At 40.9% G+C, this 28,000-nt stretch overlaps 1 protein-coding gene across 1 annotated transcript in view; it reads left to right on the forward strand.

The window, feature by feature from the left end:
• Nucleotides 1-235: 235 nt before the first annotated feature.
• The window catches only part of EPDR1 (ependymin related 1), a 36,765-nt gene continuing 9,000 nt past the window's right edge, over nt 236-28,000 (forward strand). Inside the window, exon 1 of the mRNA XM_019958708.2 lies at nt 236-822. Within this exon, the coding sequence (XP_019814267.1) occupies nt 518-822 (305 nt within the window). The 5' untranslated portion in view covers nt 236-517. The remainder of the gene's footprint in view (nt 823-28,000) is intronic.

Raw genomic sequence — 28,000 nt, forward strand, 5'->3', positions numbered from 1 at the left:
GTAAGGGACTGAACAGCGACAAAAACAATTTGATAAAGGGACAGGGTTATGTGGGGTACAGCAAGTGCAGTGATCCAGCTTTCTTGATCTTGTGTTTGAGTTTGTCCTCCAGTGTTGGTTATCTGCTGAATACTCAGCAGAAAAACACTTTCCTTCTCACCCCACCACCCCATCCCCCTTAAAACGCGGATACCCTTCAGGATGCTAGTGGCACCACTGCCACTGCATTTCCTGTTGGCAGCAGAGAGCAAGTGAAAACAGTAGCGGCAGCGGGCAGCGGCCCAGGCAGAAACAGCTCTCACACGATTCAGGGAAGCTTTCCCGTGGCCGATCCCGGCTCCCAGGCCTTGCGCGTTCTGATCCCAACAGCTGGAAAGGCCGCCGCCGTGACCAGCAGCAACTTGGCCAAGACCGCCCTCGGGCACAGTTGGAAAAAGCCCCGCTGAGTGCCTCGGCTGCTCAGCGCCCCCTTGGGCGCGGGCTGGCTCTCTGGGGGCTGCGGCCGCGGCAGAAGGCGATGCCTAGGCGCGCTCCCCTCCGCGTGGCCCGAGGGTCCCTGGACGCTTGGCTGCTGGGCGGCCTCTGGGTCTGCGCGCTGGGCTGCCTCTGCGGCGTGGGGATGGCGGCGCCGGGGGCCGGGGCAGGGGCTGGGGGCTCCCTGGGGGCTCAGCGCCCTTGCCAGGCGCCGCAGCAATGGGAGGGACGCCAGGTGCTGTACCGGCAGAGCACCGGGCGCTACAGTCGCGCCCTGCTCTCTTACGACGGGCTCAACCAGCGCGTGCGGGTGCTGGACGAGAGGAAGGCGCTGATCCCCTGCAAGAGGTACGTGGGGCGGGGGGAGCGAGGCCAGGGCGGCCCGGGGAGGGCGACGTCGAGGGAGCTGCGCCGGAGCGCGGGGTTTCCAGCAGCTCGCGTCGCCTTCCTCCCATCAAAGAAAAACTTCGCGGAGAGGATCTCTTGGGGACAGCAGAGTTGGGGGCTGGGTGTCGGGCTGGACCACTGGGGGCGGCCTGCTGGCGGGCACTCAGTGAGACCTCGCAGGGCGGTGGCCGGTGAAGAAAGGCGGCGCCCCCAGGCCCTGGTTCGCCCACATTCAAACGCTGCTGAGTCAGCCTCCTGACTCCTGGTGCCCCCTTCAGCCTAGGGCGTGTCTTCTGCACTATCTCAGCTCTTTCAGGAGCCATCTGTGAAGGAGACACGCCAAATACATATTTTATACGAGTTTTTTTTTTCCTTTTTAAAGGAATATGACAACTCAACCAAAAGTGTGCGGGATCAGTTAAAAGAACTGTCACAACCGTTGAAATTTTCGTCTACTCCCTTAAAATTTCTTTTAAGCAAGTTTTACATTCGGTGATCAATAAGCCTGTACGTCTGTATCTTTTTTATAGAACATGATCTCTTCCCTGTTATTTGTCATTTTAATAGTTGCCCCCTACCTATTTTTAATGGCTGCACAATATTCCACAGAGAGGTTATGCTACAATGCTTTTTAACTACTGGTATGATTAGTCACCTTTCTGCATCTATTATGACAAAGGACACCCTCTTTCCTGAGACTGCAGTTTGTTCTGACCCTATTAAAACCTGATTTCTATTTTGGGATCGCCACCTGTCAGTTCCTTCTGCCTCATTCCTGTTTCTCTGTGTGTGTTCCTCCAAGGGTTATGCTGGCCTCTCATATGGAGTTGGCATAATTAGGAGGTGCCATGTGAATGTCCACAGTTTAAGGCTCCAATGGGCAGTAAATGTGGAGAAAATTTGATATCATTTCACCTAAAAGTGTTTGTTGAAGTATTAGGTATCTTGAAGACAGTATGCAAATGCAAGAATTGTTCAAAGCAATATATTTGAGAATGCAAAATAGTACATGATTGTAAACCACAAGTGCTGAGGAGGCCTGGAATAGCTGAGTCATCATGGGGTATTGGGAGTATCTTTTCTCTTTCAAGAAGATGAATGTTTTCTGTTAAGTCTCGAAGAACTTTGTAATAATAATAGCAAAATCCAGCATTTGAGTACTTGGTATGTACCAGGCATGGTCCTGAAGATGTTCCACATACCGTATTATTTAGTTTAAAAATCACAACCACTGGACAATGCAGGTGTTATGATCTCCATTTTACAAGCAGAGAAATCTGGGGTCAAGGGAGATTAGATAACTTTCTCAGATCAAGAGCTAGGACTGGAGGAAACTGAGTTGATTCTGACATCCATGATATACTGGGCTCTTGTTCCTTTGTTTATTCATTCAATCTGCATTTTTTGTGTGCCAGTCATTTTGTATAATCAGAGTGGGTCCTGGGTTTCAGGGAGGTCACGGTGTGGGGGTGGAATCATATAAGGAAGAATTCCCATAGAGTGGGGTAAGGGATGAGCTGGACTTGAGAACACCCCAGACAAGCAACTAACCTGGAGGTGCTTCCTGGAGGAGGTGGAACAGGAGCGAGTCCCAAAATCCCTGGACGGGCTGACCATTAAGGGGAAGCGGGTGTGGAGGGAAGACTGATCCAGGATGATCCATCCAGGTGTATTTTGGGACATCCTGCCACAGGCAAGGCTGAGAATATTCCAATAACTGCAGGCCAATCACTGTTAGACTGAAGCATGGAGTATGGTGGGAGGTTGGGGATCCAGGGAAGGATATTTAAACAGTGGAATGCCATGGCTGGGTTTTTAAAAGAGCACTGGATGAATGGTTGAGAATAAAGAACAAAAGAAGAAGCCGAAACATGACCTAGGAGATGTTTGTAGAGAGATCCAGGTGGAAGATGGGGTGTGGCAATGTGATGGTGAGAAGTGGACACTTGTGAGAAATTTTAAGGATACTGAAGAGGCTTATTGAAGGAGGTGCAGAGGATTAGATGGTATGCTGTAGGGTGGTGGTGGGGGAAGTCAGTTCTGGCTTGTGAAAGCTAACGGTACTGACGGCATTGAGTAAATGGTGATGCTGTTTGCTGAGATGGGATTTGGCTTCTGCACTTCTGAAGAAGGGTCAAGTACTGCTCTTTGTGTGCGTTGTCCTGAAGCCTTGTATAGTGGTGGCTTTCGGATGAGTCCATGTCAAAGACGGACTAGGATTGAGACAGACCTGGGACCTGGGACCCTATGCTGCAGTGCTCACACATGGACATGCTTCTCCTCCAGCAATAAAATACAAAGAAACTATATGGGACTAAAAATAACTGTGTGCATGCACAATTAGGGTGAATTCTGGATAAAGGATACAAAGAGAGCCAAAACCCAATCGCCACATTTGAAAGAGCCTGGAGCAAAAGCAGCCTACTATGTGCATTCCCCTATACAAAACACCACTGATTAAGGGGTGGGCAAACCACCTAAGCCATCCCCCTGCAGCCCGACCCCTGGATACACCCCTACCCTCATCCTGTGTAAGGAACAAGCTTGCTCCCCTTGGGGATCTGTTTGTTCTTGTTCCCCTCGCCCCCTCCACTGCAGCAGCGGCTCCTATAAAGCCTTGCCTGCATTTCTTGTCTGGCCTCTGATCAGTTTCTATTGATTAAAGAGGCCAAGAACCCTGATCAGTAACAGGATGGCCCAAAGCACACTGCTGACATAGTGGAGTGAGGCCAGGAGAAGGAAAGGAGGATAGGGTTCATCCCCCCACCTCCCAGAGGTAGGATTTTCATGATTTAAGGGATTAGGCTTTAGAGTCAGATAAATCTGCCTCTGAATTCCAATTTCTAATTCAGGTCTTTGGGTTACTAGATGGGAATGCTACTAATGCCTAATGTATTGCTTTGCTGTGGGGATGAAATGAGTTCAACTATGTACAGCACACAGTGCAATGTAGAAGGTGTGGCCACAATCGTCCCTCTGGCCACCACCATCTTCGCCATCCCGGTAAATTTACCATAGCCCAGAGACTCGCTGCCAGCCCCATGAGCTCAGAAACTTGACCTTGTGGCACCCTCCAGGGCCCTTTCTTTGGGAGCTGACTGAGAATAAACAAGCTCAAGTGTGGCACTGTATATCTCAGTGAGTGCTGTAGCTGGCATGGGGGCCAGAATTCTCAAATCTGACTAGGTCATTCTCTCCCTGTAGGCAGAACTATGTAGAGAGCCAAATTCTAATCAGGAGGCTATGAGCAAAGAGTTGGAGCAAATTCATGGAGTCTAATGACTGCCTGCTTTAGGCTGGGCTGTGTGCTCAACGTTGAGCTTTTCATCATACATAAGAGGCCAGCCCAGCAGAATCAGGCTAAGATTAAGCATGCATCATTTTCACTAGAGAAGTTAGAAGCATAGAAGTCCCTGATCCTATGCTATCCCAACACTGCTGGTCCAGACCCCCTTCACTCTGCATAAAGCCTGGGTGGGTATTGCTCAGGTTGTCTTAGAAACCTTTCTTCTTCTGTGACTCCATGATCAATTAATAGAGTCTTCAGATGTGTATATTATAGCCTCACTGAGGTCACAGCCAAATCTTGCTGGCCTGGAAGCTTTTTTGTCCCCAGGTGGTGATTTCTTTCTTTCTTTACTTTTTAAATTGAAGTACAGTTGATTTACAATGTGTGGGTTTCTGGGTACAGGAAGGTGATTCAGTTTTACATATATGTTCATGTCCTTTTTCACATTCTCTCCCATTATGGTTTATTACCAGATATTGACTTTTGTTCCCTGTGTCCATGTGGTGATTTCTCACTTCTTCACACTTGCCCTGATCCGTCAAGTGTTAATCTCACAGTTAAGCTTTTAGAAGGCAATTTTACTCCTTTTTCCCCCAATTTCTTGCCAAGGTTTTATCTTACAGTCCCATCTCTGGCCCTAAGTCAGATGCAGAAAAGAATGGTTAGTGCACAAATGCATTTTTAAGCTTTTAAATGTAGATTTGTTGGAACAAACTCTAAAACTTTTTCAGGTACTAGCAGTCTGGCCAAGAAACCAGATACGATTTGAAGAAAATATGGATGGGTTGTCTCTTCATATTTATTAGTAAGTTGAGAAGTAAGTTTTAGAATTGGATCAACTTCTTAAGATTTTTATTTTGCATCCAGATAGTTATGGAAAATCCCACTGATAGTTACTGTGGAATGACTAGATTTTCCAGGCTTTCTTCTCCCTGAGATGATGGAAAAGATTAAATAACTTTACAAGCTTCAGATAAGACATGCCTTAGCAGAGAATGGGAAATATTAGTAATTGATACTATTTTGTTTTCTGTTCCCAACTGTTTTTTCCGGTAAACTCACAAGTATTACATTTGGAAGACTGAAGGAAAGGCAAGATTATTTTGTATTTCAGTAACACAGTGAACTTCATGGGAGAAGCAGTTTAGATACTGAATGAATTTTGTTAAGACTACCAGTACCTTACTGTTCCTGTTTACAAAATGGTAGATTGGGAATGGGAATTAATGAAGCTATTGATGCAGAGGGAGCAGAGTGGTGTTGAGAGGATATGCACTGGTAAGTTAGAAATGTATCTTAGAGGACTATTAAACTACCAATCCCACATGTTTGAGGATTTCTTTTTTTTTTTCACTAAAGGATGAAAAGAAAAGTATGTCTTAAATGGAGTGACAAGTATCCACTTTATCTTATACAAATTCTGATTAGTTCCATCTCTGTCTCAGATTTTTCCAGAGCATTCTACTTCTTGGAGAACAGAATATCGTTTCTCTTCTCTATTCTTAGAGAAAACCACCTAGTATAATAGAGAGCATGTGGACATCCATTTAGACAGTCGTGGGATGCCAAACATGGCTTCTAATCCTGGCTTCACCCCCACAAGTTCCTTTGCTTCTTGGAATATCAGTGCTTTTCATCTTTTAATTTGATTTTAATGATATCTACAGTATTTACACTAAATAACACTTAGGGCTTCTTAAAAGCTAGGTACAAATAAAATTATACGATACCATGAGAACACTACTTGTACTTTTATTACATTAGGCTGATTCTTTTTTCTTGCAAGATGCAATGAACTTGACATAAATTCTAAATTTATTTTTCAACTTGTCCCTTTGTGTAGATAAATTCAGATACATCTCTTTCTTCTTTCACCTTTCCACCAAAGCTTGTGTTCATGGGTAGAGATGAGATGGGCTGCCTTTCTATGCTTTGGCTCCAAACTCAGAAGGCTGTCCTCTCCGTGGAGTCTCCTTGTATACTGTGGGATTGAATGGGACTGCTTACAGGAGTGTCCCTCCAAGGATCTGCTGTGGAAGATTCATTCCAGGGGAAGTTATCACATGGGGCAGCTTCGACAATTATATGTGTTTGAGAATCAGGATAAGGGTTTTTTTCTCCAAATGCACAATTTTATTTTGAAATTACTTTACACTTACAGAAAAAGTTACAATTATAGTCTGTAGCCATTTTCCCCTGAGTCTCTTGAGAGTGAGTTGTCAGCTTGATGCCCCCATGGTCCCCCAGTATTTCAGTGTGTATTTCCTACAAATAGGGACCTTGTCTTGGGACGCAACCATGGAAACCAGGAAATTAGCATGTGTTCCTTGCTACCATCTGAAATTCAGGTCTCACTCAAATTCTGTCACTTGTGCTTTTGATGTTCTTGTAGCAGGAAGGACCCAGTTTATATTTAAGCATTGTGTTTAGCTATGTCTTTTTAGTCTCCTTTTGTCACTAACAGTTCCTAAGACTTTCTTGTACTTCAATACTTTTGAAGATGACATGCCAATTATTTAGTAGAATGTTCCTTGATTTGGGTTTGTCTGATGCTTCCTCATAATTAGATTCAAGTTATTCACCTAGGGTAGAAACAGCACATCTGGATGTTTACTTTGATAACTTGATGACTGATGTCTGCAATATTTCTTAAGTGTGAAATGATACTTTTATATTTTATAATCTGTGAGTATTTTATAGGGAGATATTTTAAGACCATGTACATATTCTGTTCTTCACTAAAGTTTCAAGTTATTCTTTTATTTTTATCAGCATGAATATAAGGATGCTCATTGAATTCCATTTGCTTTCACTATTTATTTGATGTTTCAGATTTGGCCAGTGGGAAGCCCTTCAAGTTGGCTTCTATGTTCTTTTGACATGTCTCTCTTCTTTGAACATATCCTCAATTTCTGCCAAGATATTCCAAGATCATCTGTACTTTCCTTGCTGGAGTATTGGAATAAGTCATTTCTCAGGAAGCTCTGGTTATTTTTACTAGAGAATAATATTTGGAAGCCAAGGTCCCTGCTCTAGTTGTGCTCATGGTTATTGGGTGGCACTTTCCAGGCACCCTCACTAGACAAAGCAAAAAGATATAGGTTTGAATACATATACACACACACACTCACTCATTCGCACATATATACACATATTTACATCCACATTTATTTCTAAGCTTCTGATTTTAATACACAGAGATATTTATACCAGTATCTCTAATTCTGATCCACCACCATGGATCATTCTAGATTCCTCCTGTTCATTTTTTGTAACTCCCTTTTCAGACCATGAGAAAACTGGCTCCCTTTATTCAATTGCAGTAGGTATCAGGCATAACTATGCTACCCGCTCCCTACTTGAATGTCTTCCTGTTGGGCTCTGCACTCCAGGCCAGGCCATGCAGAGACCTACCTTGCTTGACCCTGCTTAATGGCTCTAGACTAAACTATTTAATGAGGGGAAGGGAAGGTCAGGTTACATTTTTTCGTATGTTTTTCTTTGGGATTTCTTGGGGCTAACATCCTTGTAAATTCTCAGAATGTGTCTGTGTGCTGGGGGAAGTAAATTAGTATGAAATATTCAACAAATTTATTTGATCCTGAACCCTGTTTTGCACGGGTTGGGCTTTCATTTGAGGAACTCATTTCAGAATTTCAGGAGAATTACTCTTTTGCCCTTACTCCCTCTTCCTTGATCTCTGAAGGCTGGAGCCAGTATTTTCTTTTATTAGCTCAGGAAGTCTAACTGCTTGTGGCATTTTGATCCTCGAAAAATAAACCATGCTGGATCTGTAATACTGAGTTTTTCTTTACGAAAGAGATTTTCTTGGAAGCACGTAAAGTTTGCTTTAAGAATCTTAATTCTGTGGGTCTATTGACCCTGAATTTCAGAGGATTGATGCTGGGATGTGGAAAAAATGGGATGCAGGGATGAGGAAAAATAAATTCCAAGGAAGATAAGCCCAGGAGATTAAAGGCACTGGTGGAATAGGAGGCTAATTTATAAATAGAAGCCAGAGGTGGTCGCCATACTGCTTTGGAAATATCTTTATTTCTCTCCATTAACCTTGAACTGTTTCTTCCTGATTCTGACCTCAAAGATGGTGGTCAAGGGCAAAGTGCCCAAAGATCTGAAAATATTCCACCAATTAGTGGTTTGTTTTTCCTGGAATAAATGTGATAGGCTTATATTTCCCCAATTCCAGTAAAAATCTTCTATTTTCCCCCTTTATAATTTATTTTATTTTACCCAGCTTTCAAGAAAAAACATCTTCTCTTGATCTTCTTACTAACTGAAACTGCATTCTCTCCATCTATTTAAAGCAGATCTCATGCTGATTCCCATTTTTGTCCTCCCATGTTCTCTTGGACTCTCTCCAAGCAAACTTTCTCCATCACAGCTCTACTGCAATGGCTCTGGTCAACGAAAGTATGCTCCACATTACTAATCAAGTGATCTTTTATCTGTTTTCATTTTACTGTTGGTCATTTCCTCCATCTTGATGTATTTTCTTCTGTACTTTTTAGGACATCATGCTCTTCTAGTTCCCCTCCTTTTACCTCATTTTCTTACCTTCTCTTTCTCTTTACTGTCACACATCTTTACTGTCAGGCTGGTCCAAACCTTCATCATTCTTGCCTGGGTTTTTTGCAACAGCCACCTAATAGGTCCCTACTTCTGCCCTTTCTCCCTTTAGTCTATTCTCAACCTTGCAGCTTGAGTGATTTGCTAAAATTGTTGTATCATGTTGCTTGTCTGCTCAAAACCCTCCTGTGTGTTTCTATGTCTCAGAGTAAAGGTTTTACAAGGATTTGACCATCCTGTGGGATCTGCTCCCCCAGCCCCTCCACATTTTATCTTGACCTCTTCACTCTATCATCCATCCATTATCACCTCATCACCAGCTCACTCACTCAGCCCACAGCCTCTGCATGCTCACTCCTTTGGCACTTAGGTGGTTGATTCCTCTGCCTGGAAAGCCTTTTCCTTGAAAAGCTGTATGACCCTCTTGCAAATTAGACTGTCCTTTCTCTCCACGACATATACTCTACCTCACTACCTTTTATCTTCAAGATATTTACCTACTATTTCATATTTTATTAACATACTATCTTAATATTTTATTAATATGCTGTTTAATTTAATTTAAATTTTAAAGTCTGTTCCCTCATTTCCTCTGCCACCCAAAGTAAAGCTCCATTAGGTCCAGGATTTTTCCCCTGGTTGTTGCTGTATTTCCAGCACCACAGAATAGCCCTGACTAAATTTTTTTGAATGAGAGAATGAATGACAATGATAACATATATTCATTGAAAAAGGATATCTAAAATATAGATATGCAAAGAGTAAAAATTATCCATAACTACCAAGCCAATATGACTACTGGTAACATCTTCTAAATATCCTAGGAGACTTTTCAGTTCAGTTCAGTTGCTCAGTCGTGTCCTACTCTTTGCGACCCCATGAATTGCAGCACGCCAGGCCTCCCTGTCCATCACCAACTCCCAGAGTTCACCCAGACTCACGTCCATCGAGTCAGTGATGCCATCCAGCCATCTCATCCTCAGTCGTCCCCTTCTCCTCCTGCCCCCAATCCCTCCCAGCATCAGAGTCTTTTCCAGTGAGTCAACTCTTCACATGAGGTGGCCAAAGTACTGGAGTTTCAGCTTTAGCATCATTCCTTCAAAAAAACACCCAAGGCTGATCTCCTTTAGAATGGACTGGTTGGATCTCTTTGCAGTCCAAGGGACTCTCAAGAGTCTTCTCCAACACCACAGTTCAAAAGCATCAATTCTTCAGCTCTCAGCTTTCTTCACAGTCCAACTCTCACATCCATACATGACTACTGGAAAAACCATAGCCTTTGTTGGCTTTGTTGGTAAAGTAATGTCTCTGCTTTTGAATATGCTATCTAGGTTGGTCATAACTTTCCTTCCAAGGAGTAAGCGTCTTTTAATTTCATGGCTGCAGTCACCATCTGCAGTGATTTTGGAGCCCCCCAAAATAAAGTCTGACACGGTTTCCAGTTTCCCCATCTATTTCCCATGAAGTGATGGGACCAGATGCCATGATCTTCGTTTTCTGAATGTTGAGCTTTAAGCCAATTTTTTCACTCTCCTCTTTCACTTTCATCAAGAGGCTTTTTAGTTCCTCTTCACTTTCTGCCATAAGGGTGGTGTCATCTGCATATCTGAGGTTATTGATATTTCTCCCGGCAATCTTGATTCCAGCTTGTGTTTCTTCCAGTCCAGCGTTTCTCATGAGGTACTCTTAGATGCACAATTTACATACTGTAGCACACACTGTTTGGTAATAGGCTGTTTTTCATTTAACAATATTGTGCAAGCTCATCCATACTGACTAGTCTGCTTGTATCACCTTTGAACTCCTGGCTTTTCCCCATTCAGGTCTTAGCCCAGAGGGGCCTTATGTGATTGTCCAATAAAGCCCTCCCCACTACCCACTCTCCATCACATCTCATTCTGTTTTACTCAGGACACCATCTCTGAGTGACATTGTCTTGAGTCTCTCTTCCCAGGAGTGAGAGGAGAAATTGATCAGTCTGGTATAGTACCGAAACTCCAACACCTAGAAGTGCTTGGCACATAGTATATCTCAATAATGTTTACTGAATGAATAAATACCATTTTTATGACTTTTGGATTACTAGTATCATACATGTTCATGGTGGAAAACCTAGGTAACCAAGAACAGCAAAATAGAGTAAAGAGAATCATGTTTTCCAGAATTAACAACCCTTATATATGTGCTTCTAGATTTTTCAATTTCTATTTCTGTATATACAATTCTAAAATTAAATTAGAAACATGCTATGTGATTTTTAAAAATTTAACAAAACATTCCATATTTTCATGCCACTATGCAATCTTTAACAGAATCATTTTTAATGACTATATGGTATTCTGGCTAATGGATGGAACACAGTTTCTATAAGCAATTCTAAATAGGGGACAGTTAGATTTCTTTCTCCTTTATGTTTCACTACTATAAATGACTACATGTATAACCTCGTATTTGTGTGCAATTTACTTTAAAAATATTTTACACAGATTCCTGGATAAGAAAATGGTTGAAAAGGGATTACACATTTATAAAATTTTTACCACTTTGCTTTTCAGGAAGGTTGTTCCAGCTGATATTTCAACTGGCAAAATATGAATGTTCTTATTTACCCCACTCACACCTATAAGGAGCCTCATTAATTTTTAGCGATCTCAAATATGATAAGCAAGAAACTGAAAAGCAGAATGACATACTGCAGTGATGTCACACTCCTTTGTCATGAGTCTCACTCTAAAGTGAATGCCTCTAATTTGCCACAGTTAAGTCTCCTACAGGCTGCTGGTTTAACAAAGACACACTATCATGTTCAGTAAATATTTTTCTGACCTATTGTATAAAGAATTTATTCTAATCAGGATGAGTCTTAAACTTCCCCAGCCTAGTGATTTATACTAATAGATTGCCTAACATTTAACCATCTTTGCATTCCTGAAATAAATTCTATTATTATGTATTATTTTTTAATAGTATGCTTGATTTGCTAATATTTAATATTTGTTTTTAATCCATAGCCATAATTTAATTTGATCTATAGTTTATATTTTTGTGTTTTCTATATTTTAATGTCAGAGTTTCATAATTTTGTAAAAGAATTGGCAATCTTTCTGTATTTCTGTATGCTCTATAGCCTTGAGGTTGGAAAAAAATGATTCATGAAATCATGTGGACCCAACTATTTTTGAAGAAGTAACTCTTTGATCTCTTTTTAAGATCAAAGATCTAAGATCTCACTAAGCTATTATAAGGATTTTTCCTCTAGTTGTTGACCAGCTTACCTTTCTGCTTAAGTCTGAGTCAGTTTTCGTTGTTTATATTTTCCTAGAAAATCTTTTACTTAATAAACATTGTATTTATCATCATAACAAGTTTGCATGGTATTCTCTTAACTCTTAAAAAAACTTCACCTTATCTATCAATATCCCCTTTTCTTCCCAATATTCTATATTTAAATTTTCTTTTTTTCCCTCTAAATTACATTTTAACAATAAGCTAATGGATTTGTGTGATGGTTTTATGGTTTATTATTCATTTATATTTTACATCCAATATCTTTTTTCTTAAGAATAATTTAAATAATTAAATTTCAGTGTCTACCCATATTTTGAAAAGTTTTGAAGCAGGGTTATAGTGGAGCATACACTCCACTACAGGTAGAAGGGCATGCAATGACCAGTACATCCCCCAGACTCCTTTCATGCATGAGCTACTCACAGCTCTTCTTTCATCAAACACTCTTTACAGTGCTTCTCCTGCTCCTCACCCTCTGGTTTGGAGAATTCCTCCTAATATAGGCATAGGAAGTTCCCCCACCACCAATGGTTTCCTTCTGAAACAGTACCTCTTAAACCGAGAGGCCCTCTGAAGAATGAGACCCCTAGCAGGATGACTGCATTGCCCTCATACCTTCCAAAGAAAAGAGGAACTCTTGGGACAGATGGCTCCCAAACAGAAGCAGTAGCTGCCCCTGGACAAAAAGGCTGCAGTTCCTTGGATGACCCCTGTCCTTTCATAGCAGGCTGTTTTGTTGGCTAAAGTTAGGTCTACTGGGAAAGGTACAGAGTGTGAATTCTGTCAATGAGTGAGGACCCTCTTCTGGGTTTGAGTTTTCACTGTATCTTCACATGGTGGCATGGTCAGCTAGCTCTTTGGCATTTCTCTCTTTTTTTTATCCATTCATAAATGTTATAAAATTTGAGGGAGACATATCAATCCTACCAAAGTTATTATTAAAAAGGAAGGCCAGTTCAGTTCAGTTCAGTTCAGTTGCTCAGTCACGTCTGACTCTTTGTGACCCCATGAATTGCAGCACGCCAGGCCTCCCTGTCCATCACCAACTCCCAGAGTTCACTCAAACTCACATCCATTGAGTCAGGGATGCCATCCAGCCATCTCATCCTCTGTTGTCCCCTTCTCCTCCTGCCCCCAATCCCTCCCAGCAGCAGAGTCTCTTCCAATGAGTCAACTCTTCGCATGAGGTGGCCAAAGTACTGGAGTTTCAGCTTTAGCATCATTCCTTCCAAAGAAATCCCAGGGCTGATCTCCTTTAGAATGGACTGGTTGGATCTCCTTGCAGTCCAAGGGACTCTCAAGAGTCTTCTCCAACACAACAGTTCAAAAGCATCAATTCTTCGGCACTCAGATTTCTTCACAGTCCAACTCTCACATTCATACATGACCACTGGAAAAACCATAGCCTTGACTAGACGGACCTTTGTTGGCAAAGTAATGTCTCTGCTTTTGAATATGCTATCTAGGTTGGTCACAACTTTCCTTCTAAGGAGTAAGCGTCTTTTAATTTCATGGCTGCAGTCACTATCTGCAGTGATTTTGGAGCCCCCAAAAATAAAGTCTGACACTGTTTCCACCGTTTCCCCATCTATTTCCCATGAACCAGATGCCATGATCTTCGTTTTCTGAATGTTGAGCTTTAAGCCAACTTTTTCTCTCTCCTCTTTCACTTTCATCAAGAGGCTTTTAGTTCTTCTTCACTTTCTGCCATAAGGGTGGTGTCATCTGCATATCTGAGGTTATTGATATTTCTCCCGGCAATCTTGATTCCAGCTTGTGCTTCTTCCAGCCCAGCATTTCTCATGATGTACTCTGCATATAAATTAAATAAGCAGGGTGACAATATACAGCCTTGATGGACTCCTTTTCCTATTTGGAATCAGTCTGTTGTTCCATGTCCAGTTCTAACTGTTGCTTCCTGACCTGCATATAGGTTTCCCAAGAGGCAGGTCAGGTAGTCTGGTATTCCCATCTCTTTCAGAATTTTCCACAGTTTATTGTGATCCACACTGTCAAAGGCTTTGGTATAGTCAATAAAGCAGAAATAGATGTTTTTTCTGAAACTCTCTTGCTTTTTCCATGATCCAGCAGATGTTGGCAAGTTGATCTCTGGTTCCTCTGCCTTTTCTAAAACCAGCTTGAATATCTGGAAGATCACGGTTCACATATTGCTGAAGCCTGGCTTGGAGAATTTTGAGCATTACTTCACTAGTGTGTGAGATGAGTGCAATTGTGTGGTAGTTTGGCATTGCCTTTCTTTGGGATTGGTATGAAAACTGACCTTTTCTAGTCCTGTGGCCACTGCTGAGTTTTCCAAATGTGCTGGCATATTGAGTGCAGCACTTTCACAGCATCATCTTCTAGGATTTGAAATAGCTCAACTGGAATTCCATCTCCTCCACTAGCTTTGTTCGTAGTGATGCTTTCTAAGGCCCACTTGACTTCACATTCCAGGATGTCTGGCTCTAGGTCAGTGATCATACCATTGTGATTATCTTGGTCGTGAAGATCTTTTTTGTACAGTTCTGTGTATTCTTGGCACCTCTTCTTAATATCTTATGCTTCTGTTAGGTCCATACCATTTCTGTCCTTTGCATGAAATGTTCCCTTGGTATCTCTAATTTTCTTGAAGAGATCTCTAGATCTCTAAACAGTCAGCAAAAACAAGACCGGGAGCTGACTGTGGCTCAGATCATGAGCTCCTTGTTGCCAAATTCAGACTTAAATTGAAGAAAGTAGGGAAAACCACTAGACCATTCAGGTATGACCTAAATCAAATCCCTTATGATTATACAGTGGAAGTGAGAAATAGATTTAAGGGACTAGATCTGATAGAGTGCCTGATGAACTATGGATGGAGATTCGTGACATTGTACAGGAGACAGGGATCAAGACCATCCCCATGGAAAAGAAATGCAAAAAAGCAAAATGGCTGTCTGGGGAGGCCTTACAAATAGCTGTGAAAAGAATGTGAAAAGAAGAGAAGTGGAAAGCAAAGGAGAAAAGAAAGATATAAGCATCTGAATGCAGAGTTCCAAAGAATAGCAAGAGATAAGAAAGCCTTCCTCAGCGATCAATGCAAAGAAATAGAGGAAAACAACAGAATGGGAAAAAGGAAGGCCAGAACTTATTCCAAATATTTTTTCATACCAGGATTATTTGATAACAAAATCAAGCAATACATTGTAAGAAAATCACAAATTTCTTCATGAGTATAGATGTAAACATTCTTAATAAACTATTAGCATATTAAATCCAACAGTGTATTCGTGCATGCTCAGTTGCTTCAGTCATATTCGACTCTTTGTGACCCTGTGGACTATTGCCTGCCTGGCTCCTCTGTCCATGGAAGTCTCTAGGCAAGAATAGTGGAGCTCATTATCATGCCTCTTCCAGGGAATCTTCCGACCCAGGGATTGAACCTGCATCTCCTACATCTTCTGCATTGTAAGTGAAAGTGAAGTTGCTCAGTTGTGTCTGACTCTTTGCGACTCCATGGACTGTAGCCCACCAGGCTTTCCATCCCATGGGGTTTTCCAGGCAAGAATACTGGAGTGGGTTGCCATTTCCTTCTTCAAGGGAATCTTCCCCACCCAGGGATTGAACACACGTCTCCCGCATTGCAGGCAGATGCTTTACCCTCTGAGCCACCAGGGAAGCCCTCTGCATTGTAGGCAGATTCTTTATCCACTGAGCCACCTGGGAATCTTTAAATCCAACAGTATGTAATTTTATATACATATATATAAATATATATTTGTATTTATATATATATTTATATATATGTATATAAAATGGATCTTGACCTAGTGATTATGCAAGTTTTAAAATTAAAAATTCAGTCAATGTAACTCATTATATTTATAGAATAAACAAGAAAAGTTATACAGTCATCTGAAGAAATATAGAAAGATCATTTGGAAACATTCAACATCCATGGCAGGCAGGCCCTGAACCCAGCCCCAGCAGGGCCTTCCTCTGCTTCTGAGTGCTACTATGTGAATTTTTTTTTTTTTTTAATTGGAGGATAATTCCATTTGTGAAGGCTCTTGGCCAAATCACCTTCCAAAGACCTCACTCCTAAACACTCATCTTGGGCTTTAGGTTTTCAACATAACTTTGGGGAAGAAAAAAATTCAGGTCATATGACCCAGAGAACCTGCTCTTGAGCATATCAGAAGTTGTCAAGGAAGATGCTAGCCAATGGGAAGATAGTGGCACAGGGCCAAGGGGCATACAGGTTCCTGGGTCTGATGTAATCTTGTCAGCTATAGGTGAGATATAACTTACGAGGACTATAGGAGACATCATGAACCACCAGACTAGTTGGTGTGGCATCCAGGAACAGCCATAATGAATGCAAGGGCTTCAGGGTTGCTTGAAAATACTTGCAGGGAGGACTGTGGTTAGCAGGACCATCTGCACTGATGCCAAAGCTACTAAAACATTGCCCCCAAGTCCCTTAATGGGACACCTCTTATATCCTTTGGAATCATAAGGCCTGCTGCCCAGAGTCTCACTGAGAAGCCAATAACCCAGGATCCAAGCTGGAAAAGACAGACATTCCTCTGAGGAAGATGCCCGACCACCATGGAGCTATCTGAGTTGGCTGAAGTCAAGTGGAAACAGCATCTGCTTCAGAATCTCCAGGACCACTCTTGGCAGAGAGGCCCTGGTGTAAGTGGGGAGGCAGAGGCAGTAAAGGCAGAGAAAGCCCAGTGGGATAGAAACTCTCATTTCAGGAGAAACAGGTAGTGGACCAGTGGAAATTCTACAGCCTGTGCTCTTGGGAGCACAGGATGCTGGGGAGAGAATCCACCTCATATTTAATACCCACTGAGATGCCAAGTTACGTGCTGTGTTCTGGTATAGTTTACATGTTTCCTCTGGATATGGGAGTCCTCCCTTTCAGTCGAGCTCTTTGTAACAGATTCTATTTTGGACAGTGATTCTCCCTGCAGCCAGTGTTGGTTATTGTCTGGCTTACCCCTGAGACCCCAGAGGAGCCACCCTCCTGAAGGCTTGGTCTTCTTTGGGATCTGCTTTTCTGGTGCCAGAACACAGTTTCTTTTGTAAAAGACAAGTATTTATTTAGGTCCCACTTGGTATGTGGAAAAGAATTTAAAGTGTTTGGATGGCTTCTTGTCTTTCCTTCTTTCACCACACTGAGTCAAGCCTCTAAAAGGTCAACTTCTTCACTTGTTAAAACACAGAGGAATTTTTATAGTGTGTGTTTGTATAAACTGCTAAGTAGCTTTGCCACAATGTCCTCTGTTGAACGAGAAACATGAATTATTTTACTACTTTTATTATTCAATGCAGTTTCTTTTATATTTATATTCACATTCACCTGACTCCTAGATTTGATTCATGTTTTGGTCAGCTAGAGAATATATTCAATTAATTTTTTTCAGATATGGAATTGCTGTGATGGTGTAATTTCAGAGATTTTGAATGTCAGAGAATATCTTATTGTTTTTTCACATAATGATAATTTGTGGGTGCATATAATTCATTGGGTAATAATAGTATTTTTGCTTAAATTTTTTATGGCATTTAGAATTCTAGAAGAGAAGTTTGATACCAAAGTAATTTTTGTTTAGTTTTAACAATTTTTTTCTGCCCAAGTCTTTGTACACTGTATTTTGTTAACCTTGAACTTTTAAAAAAATTTTTATTGAAGTATAGTTGATTTACAACGGTTTGTGTATACAGAAAAGAGGTTCAGTTATATATATATATAATATATAAATATATATATTATTTTCCAGATTCTTTTCCATTATAAGTTATTATAACATATTGAATATAGTTCCCTGTGCTACATAATAGGTCCTTGGTGTTTGTCTATTTTATAGATAGTTGGATGTATATGTTAATCTTTGAACTTTATTAACATCTCTTGGTTAATGTGCAGTTCTAGGGAAATTTCTGGAGGCTTGATATTTCGTCTTCTCTATTTGTTCCTTGTAGAATATCTCTCTATTTATCATGTACTGATTCTCATACACCTGCCTCCCCCCAACATTTTTTATCTTTTCATTAGCCTTTCATCACTTTTTATGTTTTTTTCACTTGAGTTCTGGAATAGCACCTTTTAACTCACTGCTCTGCTTTTTGTTTTTGTTGGTTCCCATAGCCAGTCTGCTTCATACTACTTTCACTGCACTTTCTATCTTGATAATCATGTTTTTCAGTGGAAAGCTATTCTTGTGGTCATACATTATTCCTTTTTTTCTTAAATGCAAAATCCCAAATCCTGGTGAAAGTGAAAAATAAGATTTGTATTTTTGTTTTGTTAACTGTTAGCTGGAAGGCTGTGTGTGTGTGTGTTTATTTCAACATAGTGTGTGCTGTGTGCTAAGCTGCTTCAGTCGTGTTCAACTGTTTGCGACCCCATGGACTGTAGCCTGCCAGGCTCCTCTGTTGATGGGATCTCCAGGCAAGAATACTGGAGTGGGTTGCCTTGCCCCCTTCCAGGGGATCTTCCAGACCCAGACACTGAATCCGTTTCTCTTATGTCTCCTGCATTGGCAGGCAGGTCCTTTACCACTAGCGCCACCTGGGAACTATTATTCTCTGCTGAAAAGCAGAGTGCTGACTATATGACCCTGACTGTGCTTGTATCCTCCCAGCCTCCTTAATACCCCTGATATGAAGTTTTAGAAATCACCACGTGCCATGGCAACACGGGTGTCTCAGTGCTAATGAGGCGTTTTCTTTTAATGGTGGTAGAAAAAAACCCTCCTTGAATTATTGCCTCATGAGAAATTTTTTTATTATTATCTTTCATCAGATGAAAGAATACATGCCTACACATTGCCAATATTCATCCAGATACATTTTTTGGGGGGGGGGAATCTCTTTAGTTTCTTGAGCATCCTTTTCTTCTTTTGAACTAGAATCCAAGTAGTGGAGGCCCATCACCTTACAGCTTCTTAAATTGCACACATAATTATTCTTTGACTTGACTTTTCCTAGGGCTGCATTCTCAAGTAACTGAATTTTCCTTTTGTTATATGCGGTTGGCATAAGCCTGCATGATGAGTTGGTGTCTAACACGACAATTTTGAAATAGTGTTTTTCTTTTATGTCTCATGATTACTGTAGGGTGTAACTCGATCTTGGTATACGCCAGAATGTCAAGTGGCCGCAGCTCAGTTCTTCCTGCTGAGAGTCAGAGAGCCGGCATGCATTACTAATCTATTGTACTGCATATTAAACAAATCCAAAATTTGTCCAATTTCTTCCATAAAAGCCAAAGTACTTTTGTAATCACAATATAATATTTGTCCACTCCCTTTTCTGTAATTTAGTATATCTTGGACGGCCAAGTACTTCTACGTGAATGGGAAAAATCGTTCCTTTCCCCTGTGGAAGGAGGCAAAGAGTGTGGTATTAGTGAATTAGAGCGAGTCTGATTGGAGATCACATCTTGGGTTTGATCATGGCATCATTATTTACTACTAAATTATGCTCCGAGCCTCGTATTTTCTCATCCATTTTTTTTTTTTAATGAAAAAAGCTAATAATGTCATCCAGCTGAATTTGCCGGTTTGTAACTTCTGCCCTATATTGTTTTTTTTTTTTTTTCTGACTACCCCAATTCAAGACAGAAAAACAGTTGCCTTTTGGCTGTGAAGGCAGTAGCTTTTGAGTTCATTTATGCCCAGGCCAGGCTCTGGTATTTCGAGTTCTAGGATTAACCAAATCCTTGGACGCTGCTCATTCTAGAATGGAAGGCTTTCATAGACTTGTTGTTATAAGGTATCCAACAGGTAATATCTATGAAGTATTTGTTTTTACTTATTTCTCCTTTTGGCTGCAGAAAATTTGACTGTCATTGGCTTAAATTGAAAGATGTTTGTTTACTTCAGAATTCTGGTGATATGTGTTTGTAGGTTTGACTCAGCAGTTTCATCAGGGGTCCTGGTTCTTCTCCATCCATCCACTTTGCCACTCTCAGTATGCTGACTCATAGTTGCAAGAGGGTACGCTGACATGTTGCCTTGTGGCTTCAAGATGGCTGCCTTTACTCCAAGCCTTATATTCTTACTCAACTATGTTCAAAGAAAATGAAGGAAGTGGAACAGAGATTCTCCTCTTCTATTTTTTGAGAGCAAAGAAATTTCCAAAGGATTCCCTTTCCCCATAGACTTATTTTTAGGTCTCCAAGACCAGAACTGATAACACTCCTAGCTTCAAAGAAAACTAAGAAAATAAGCATATAAGTATACTTTCTCAGCCTCTATATTGAGAGGCAGGTCAGGAAGAATGGGTGAGAATGCCTGCTATGTCTTCCACAAAAGGCCTCATTGTGCCTCAGAAGTGTTGTCTCCTTCATCTCTCCATTTCATCTGAATGAATTAACCTTTTGCTACATAGTAGATCACATCTTAATGTGTACATGTTAAATGAATAGTTTACTTGTTAAACATTAACTGATTATGGCAAATCCAACTGTAATCACACTTTCCTACAAAGCTATAAATCCTTGCATTTATGCAATAATTTCACATTCATTATCTAAAATTGTCTTCATAATAATGCTGTGAGATTTAAATTTTTAATCTCTCTTTACATATGGAAAATATAGTTTAAAATTATGATGATATAGTTCACCATTGGTAGACTGGGATCCTTAATTCCTTGACCAAGACTTCTTTACAGTGCTTTTAACACTGTAATGTCTGTAAACATTATCCTGAGGTAGAAAAATTAGACAGAAAGGTTTTCTCCCATTTTCTCACAGTAGCATACACTTTTAGTACCTTTTCTAATGGGAGGAAATTAATGATACTCTACACCCAGTTAAAAATTCCACTGTTCCTTTTTGGGAAATAGTAGTACCTCATATCGGAGAAGGCAATGGCAATCCACTCCAGTACTCTTGCCTGGAAAATCCCATGGACAGAAGAGCCTGGTAGGCTGCAGTCCATGGGGTTGCTAAGAGCTGGACACGACTGAGCGACTTCCCTTTCACTTGTCACTTTCATGCACTGGAGCAGGAAATGGCAACCCACTCCAGTGTTCTTGCCTGGAGAATCCCAGGGACGGGGAGCCTGGTGGGCTTCCGTCTATGGGGTCGCATAGAGTCGGACACGACTGAAGTGACTTAGCAGCAGCAGCAGGAGTAACTCATATAATATAAAATGGGAATTTCCTTTTGATCCAACAATCCCAGTTCTTAAATTTTATTTATTTTTTTTAAATTTTAACTTTACAATATTGTATTGGTTTTGCCATATATCAAAATGAATCCGCCACAGATATACACGTGTTCCCCATCCTGAACCCTCCTCCCCCCTCCCTCCCCATACCATCCCTCTGGGTCGTCCCAGTGCACCAGCCCCAAGCATCCAGTATCGTGCATCAAACCTGGACTGGCGACTGATTTCATATATGATATTATACATGTTTCAATGCCATTCTCCCAAATCATCCCACCCTCTCCCTCTGCCACAGAGTCCAAAAGACTGGTCTATACATGAGTGTCTCTTTTGCTGTCTCATATACAGGGTTATTGTTACCATCTTTCTAAATTCTATATATATGCGTTAGTATACTGTATTGGTGTTTTTCTTTCTGGCTTACTTCACTCTGTATAATAGGCTCCAGTTTCATCCACTTCATTAGAACTGATTCAAATGTATTCTTTTTAATGGCTGAGTAATACTCCATTATGTATATGTACCACAGCTTTCCCATCTATTCATCTGCTGATGGACATCTAGGTTGCTTCCATGTCCTGGCTATTATGAACAGAGCTGGGATGAACATTGGGGTATATGTGTCTCTTTCAATTCTGGTTTCTTCAGTGTGTATGCCCAGCAGTGGGGTTGCTGGGTCATAAGGCAGTTCTATTTCCAGTTTTTTAAGGAATGTCCACACTGTTCTCCATAGTGGCTGTATTAGTTTGCATTCCCACCAACAGTGTAAGAGGGTTCCCTTTTCTCCACACCCTCTCCAGCATTTATTGCTTGTAGACTTTTGGATCGCAGCCATTCTGACTGGCCTGAAATGGTACCTCATAGTGGTTCTGATTTGCATTTCACTGATAATGAGTGATGTTGTTAAATAGGAATATAAAAACAGAAAGCAAAAGGGCTTATCTCCAATTTGTATTTAGTATTGTTAATACTAACAAACTGTGAAAATAATGTAAGTGGTCATGAGTAGGGAACTACTGAAGCAAATTATGGTGTGTGTGTATATATACATACATAAAAGAGAAATATGCATCTAATAAGTATTGTAAAGCATTGTCATGTAGGAAAATTGATGGAATCATTGATTACAAATTACTAAATAGTAGACTGAACCCAATGCTGCTGCTGCTAAGTTGCTTCAGTCGTGTCCGACTCTGTGCGACCCCATAGATGGGAGCCAACCAGGCTCCCCCGTCCCTGGGATTCTCCAGGCAAGAACACTGGAGTGGGTTGCCATTTCCTTCTCCAATGCATGAAAGTGAAAAGTGAAAGTGAAGTCGCTCAGTCGTGTTCTACTCTTAGCGACCCCATGGACTGCAGCCCACCAGGCTCCTCCATCCATGGGATTTTCCAGGCAAGAGTACTGGAGTTGGGGTGTCATTGCCTTCTCCGAGACTGAACCCCATAGCACATGAAAAAAAGAATATATTATGATCGAGGTTTATTCCAGGAATGTACGGATGATCCTGTTTTAAGGAATCTATAAACATCTATGAAAGGTGGATGATAAAACTCAATTAACAATCTTGATACAAAACATTCAATAAGAACAAATTGATGCTTCCTTAATATGATGAAATCTGTATCATTTTTAATGTGCTTAATGTTGAAACCATAGCACCTTTCCCACTAAACTCAGGAAGAAAACAAGAATGTCCATTAGCTCCATTTTATTTAATACTGTGTTTGATTCACTGGCCAATGTAATTAGAGATAGAATATTTAGAGACATGAGAATTAGAAAAGAAGAGATAAAAATGATCTCTGCTAATGATATGGATGTGAACCATGAACCATGAACTGTGAACTTCCAGATGTTCAAGCTGGTTTTAGAAAAGGCAGAGGAACCAGAGATCAAATTGCCAACATTTGCTGGATCATGGAAAAAGCAAGAGAGTTCCAGAAAAACATCTATTTCTGCTTTATTGACTGCCAAAGTCTTTGACTGTGTGGATCACAATAAACTGTGGAAAATTCTTCAAGAGATGGGAATACCAGACCACCTGACCTGACTCTTGGAAAACCTATATGCAGGTCAGGAAGCAACAGTTAGAACTGGACATGGAACAACAGACTGGTTCCAAATAGGAAAAGGAGTACGTCAAGACTGTATATTGTCACTCTGCTTATTTAACTTACATGCAGAGTACATCATGAGAAATGCTGGGCTGGAAGCACAAGCTGGAATCAAGATTGCTGGGAGAAATCTCAATAACCTCAGATATGCAGATGACACCACCCTTATGGCAGAAGTGAAGAGGAATTAAAAAGCCTCTTGATGAAAGTTAAAGAAGAGACTGAAAAAGTTGGCTTAAAGCTCAACATTCAGAAAACGAAGATCATGTTATATGGTCCCATCACTTCATGGGAAATAGATGGGGAAACAGTGGAAACAGTGTCAGACTTTATTTTGGGAGGCTCCAAAATCACTGCAGATGGTGACTGCAGCCATGAAATTAAAAGACGCTTACTCCTTGGAAGGAAAGTTACGACCAACCTAGATAGCATATTCAAAAGCAGAGACATTACTTTGCCAACAAAGGTTTGTCTAGTCAAGGCTATGGTTTTTCCAGTGGTCATGTATGGATGTGAGAGTTGGACTGTGAAGAAAGCTGAGCAACGAAGAATTGATGCTTTTGAACTGTGGTGTTGGAGAAGACTCTTGAGAGTCCCTTGGACTGCAAGGAGATCCAACCAGTCCATTCTAAAGGAGATCAGTCCTGGGTGTTCATTGGAAGGACTGATGCTAAAGCTGAAGCTCCAGTACTTTGGCCACCTCATGTGAAGAGTTGACTCATTGGAAAAGACCCTGCTGCTGGGGGGAGGGATTGGGGGCAGGAGGAGAAGGGGACAACAGAGGATGAGATGGCTGAATGGCATCACCGACTCGATGGACATGAGTTTGGGTAAACTCCAGGAGTTGGTGATGGACAGTGAGGCCTGGCATGCTGCAATTCATGGGGTCGCAAAGAGCTGGACATGACTGAGCGACTGAACCAACTGAGTGAATGATATGGATGTAGTATACTGGAAAACACAAAAGGCCTAAAGAATAAAACTAATTCAAACAGTAAGATAATTCAGTAAGGTAACTGTATATAAAATTAGCCTGAAAAATCAATAGCCTTAATATATACAAACAATAATCTAGAAATAGCAAATAACAATGGAAGGTCTCATTTAAAACGGCAACATCAAAAACAACAAAAGACTAACTACTTATGAATAAATTTAAAGAAAATGTTAAAAATATGTATAAGAAAAATTTCAAATACTGCTGATACATACAAAATAACAAAACGAGATTTGAAAGATGTAAAGACATGCAAGGTTGAAAGTACAGAAATGGTAAGGGCCTAACAGAACCAGAAGAGATTAAGGAGAGGTGGTAAGAATACATAGAACTATAAAAGAAAGGTCTTAATGACCCAGATAACCATGATGGTGTGGTCACTCACCTATAGCTGGACATCCTGGAGTATTAAGTGGGCCTCAGGAAGTATTACTATGAACAAAGCTAGTGGAGGTTATGGAATTCCAGCTGAGTTATTTCAAATCCTAAAAGATGATGCTGTTAAAGTGCTGCACTCAATATGCCGGCAAATTTGGAAAATCAGCAGTGGCCACAAGACTGGAAAATGTCAATTTTCATTCCAGTCCCAAAGAAAGGCAATGCCAAAGCGCGTTCAAACTACCATACAGCTTCACTCATTTCACATGCTAGCAAGGTTATGCTCAGAAACCTTCAAGCTAGGTTTCAGCAGTACGAGAACTGAGAACTTCCAGGTGTACAAGCTAAGTTTTGAAGAGGCAGAGGAATCAGAGACCAAATTGCCAACATTTATTGGATCATGGAGAAAGCAAGTGAAAGTGAACGTCGCTCAGTTGTGTCCAACTGTTTGTGACCCCATGGACTATACAGTCCATGGAATTCTCCAGGCCAGAATACTGGAGTGGCTTGCCTTTCCCTTCTCCAGTTGATCTTCCCAACGCAGGGATGAAACTCAGGTCTCCTTCATTGCAGGTGGATTCTTTACCAGCTGAGCCACAAGGGAAGCACAAGAACACTGGAGTGGGGAGCCTATCCCTTCTCCAGCATATCTTCCCAGCCCAGGAGAACCAGGGTCTCCTGCATTGCAGGTATATTCTTTACCAATTGAGCTACAAGTTCCAGAAAAACATCTACTTCTGCTTTATTGACTAAAGTCTTTGACTGTGTGGATCACAACAAACTGGAAAAATTCTTAAAGAGATGAAAGTACCAGAGCATTTTACCTGTCTCCTGAGAAATCTGTATGTGGGTCATGAAGTAACAGTTAGAACTGGACATGGAACAACTCACTGGTTCAAAATTGGGAAGGGAGTATGGCAAGGTTGTATACTGTTACCCTGTTTAACTTCTATGCAGAGCATATCATGTGAAATGCCAGACTGGATGAAGCACAAGCTGGAATCAAGATTGCCAGGAGAAATATCAACAATCTCAGATATGCAGATGATACCACTCTAATGGGAGAAAGTGAAGAGGAATTAAAGAGCCTCTCATGAGGGTGAAAGAGAAAAGCGAAAAATCTGATTTGAAACTCAACATTCAAAAAACTAAGATCATGGCATCCAGTCCCATCACTTCATGGCAAATAGAAGGGAAAAAAGTGGAAACAGTGACAGATTTTATTTTCTTGGGCTCCAGAACTACTGTGGACAGTGACTGCAGCTGTGTAACTAAAAGATGCTTGCTCCTTGGAAGGAAAACTGTGACAAACCTATTAGCATATTAAAAAGCAGAGATATCACTTTGATGCCAAAGGTCTGTATAGTTAAAGCAATGGTTTTTCCAGTAGTCATGTACGGATATGAGAGTTGGACCATAAAGAAGGCTGAGTGCTGAAGATTTTTTGAATTGTGGTGCTAGAGAAAACTCTTGGACTGCAAGGAGATCAAACCAGTCAATCCTAAAAGAAATCAACCCTGCATATTCATTGGAAGGACTGTTGCTGAAGCTGAAGCTCCAATACTTATGCCACCTGATGTGAAGGGGGTGGCAGATGATTAGATGGTCAGATAGCATCACTGACTCAATGGACATGAATTTGAGCAAACTGGGAGATTGTGGAAGACAGAGGAGCCTGGGTGTGCTGCAGTCCATGGGGTTGCAGAGTCAGACACAACTTAGCAACTGAACAACAACAAGGACTTTTTTTTTGTTTGCGGGGAACTAGAATAACAAAATCATACAGGTATCCATTCTTCCTTGGAGTAGGAAATGGCAACCCACTCCAGTATTCTTCCTGGAAAATTCCATGGACAGAGGAGCCTGGCGGGCTACAGTCCATGGGATTGCAAAGAGTTGGACAGGACTGAGCATATCCAATCTTCCTACATTAATATTGAAAGTTAACTCAGTCCTCCCAAATGCCAAAAAAGGTGGTTTTTTCTGAAGCCCAATAAGTTAATTCTAAATTTCATATCACAAAATTTAAAAAGCAAGTATTTAGGAAAGCCCTGGAAAAGGAGGACACCATGGGAGGTCTAGTAAATTCTATGAGATTATGAAATGGCATTCTAGTAAGTTGCTGTAATTAAAGCAGTGTGATACAGGTGGATGAATAGATAGACAACCCAGTGGAATAGAGTTCTGGGGTAGACCAGTGTACAGCTGGAATTGGTGTATAAGGACGGCAGCATCTCAAGTCACTGCGGCAAAGATGGACTTTTAAATCAATAGAGTTAGAACAATTGGGAAAAGATAACATTGTACCCATATCTCACATCATACACACGAATAAATACCAAATGAATTAAAGATCTAAATGTTAACAAAAGAAAACCATATACGGATAAGAGAAATCATCGGTGAATTCTTTTATAACCTGGGAGAAGGGAAAGGTTTTCTAAAGCTGACAAAATCTGAAAGCAGTAAAAGGAATCTGACTTCAAAAATATGCATTGTAGGAAAAAATGCAAATAATGTGAACAGACAAATGGCAGAGAAAAAATATCTGCAACTAAGACACAAAAGGCTAAGTCACTAGCTACAGAAAACCGAGACAGTCATATGGTCCTTAAACGTATGAAAAGATATTTCAGCCGAAAATAATGAATGAAGACAAATTAAAACTACACTATTTTAAATTCAACAATTTGTCCTTGGTAGTGGGCTTCCCTGGTAGCTCAGTGGTAAAGAATCTGCCTACCAATGTGGGAGATGGAACAGACAAGGATTCCATCCCTTGGTCGGGAAGATCCCCTGCAGGAGGAAATGGCAACCCACTCCAGTATTCTTGCCTGGAGAATCCCATGGAGAGAGGAGCCTGATGGGCTACAGTCCATAGGGTTGCCGAGAGTCGGACACGACTGAGCAACTGAGCACTATTCTATTCATTGTGGAAGGAAAGTGACTGGGAGGGGCCAGAGAAGACTTCAGAGGTGCCACAACTGGATATGGATGGGGGATCCCAGTTCTTCAGTTTGTAAACTTTATCATGCTCTACACTTTAGATTTATGCAGTCTAGTGTATGCTTATTATGCTAACCCCAAAAGGAAAATGTGTTGTTTTTTTTTAAAATCCTGACGTTTCTTACTTATCAGATTGGCACACATCCAAGTTTGACAGCATGATCTGTTGGCAAGACTACAAAGGAAACAGGTGCTTTCATTTATTATTGATAGAAGTGCAAAATTGTACAACTCTGTAAAAAGAAATTTGATAATATTTAACAAAATTCTGTTGTCCTTGTAGTTTCATATCAGTGATTTATTCAAAAT

Source organism: Bos indicus, chromosome 4 (genome assembly GCF_029378745.1).
Source record: "Bos indicus isolate NIAB-ARS_2022 breed Sahiwal x Tharparkar chromosome 4, NIAB-ARS_B.indTharparkar_mat_pri_1.0, whole genome shotgun sequence".
In the NCBI taxonomy this organism is placed as follows: Eukaryota; Metazoa; Chordata; class Mammalia; order Artiodactyla; family Bovidae; genus Bos; species Bos indicus.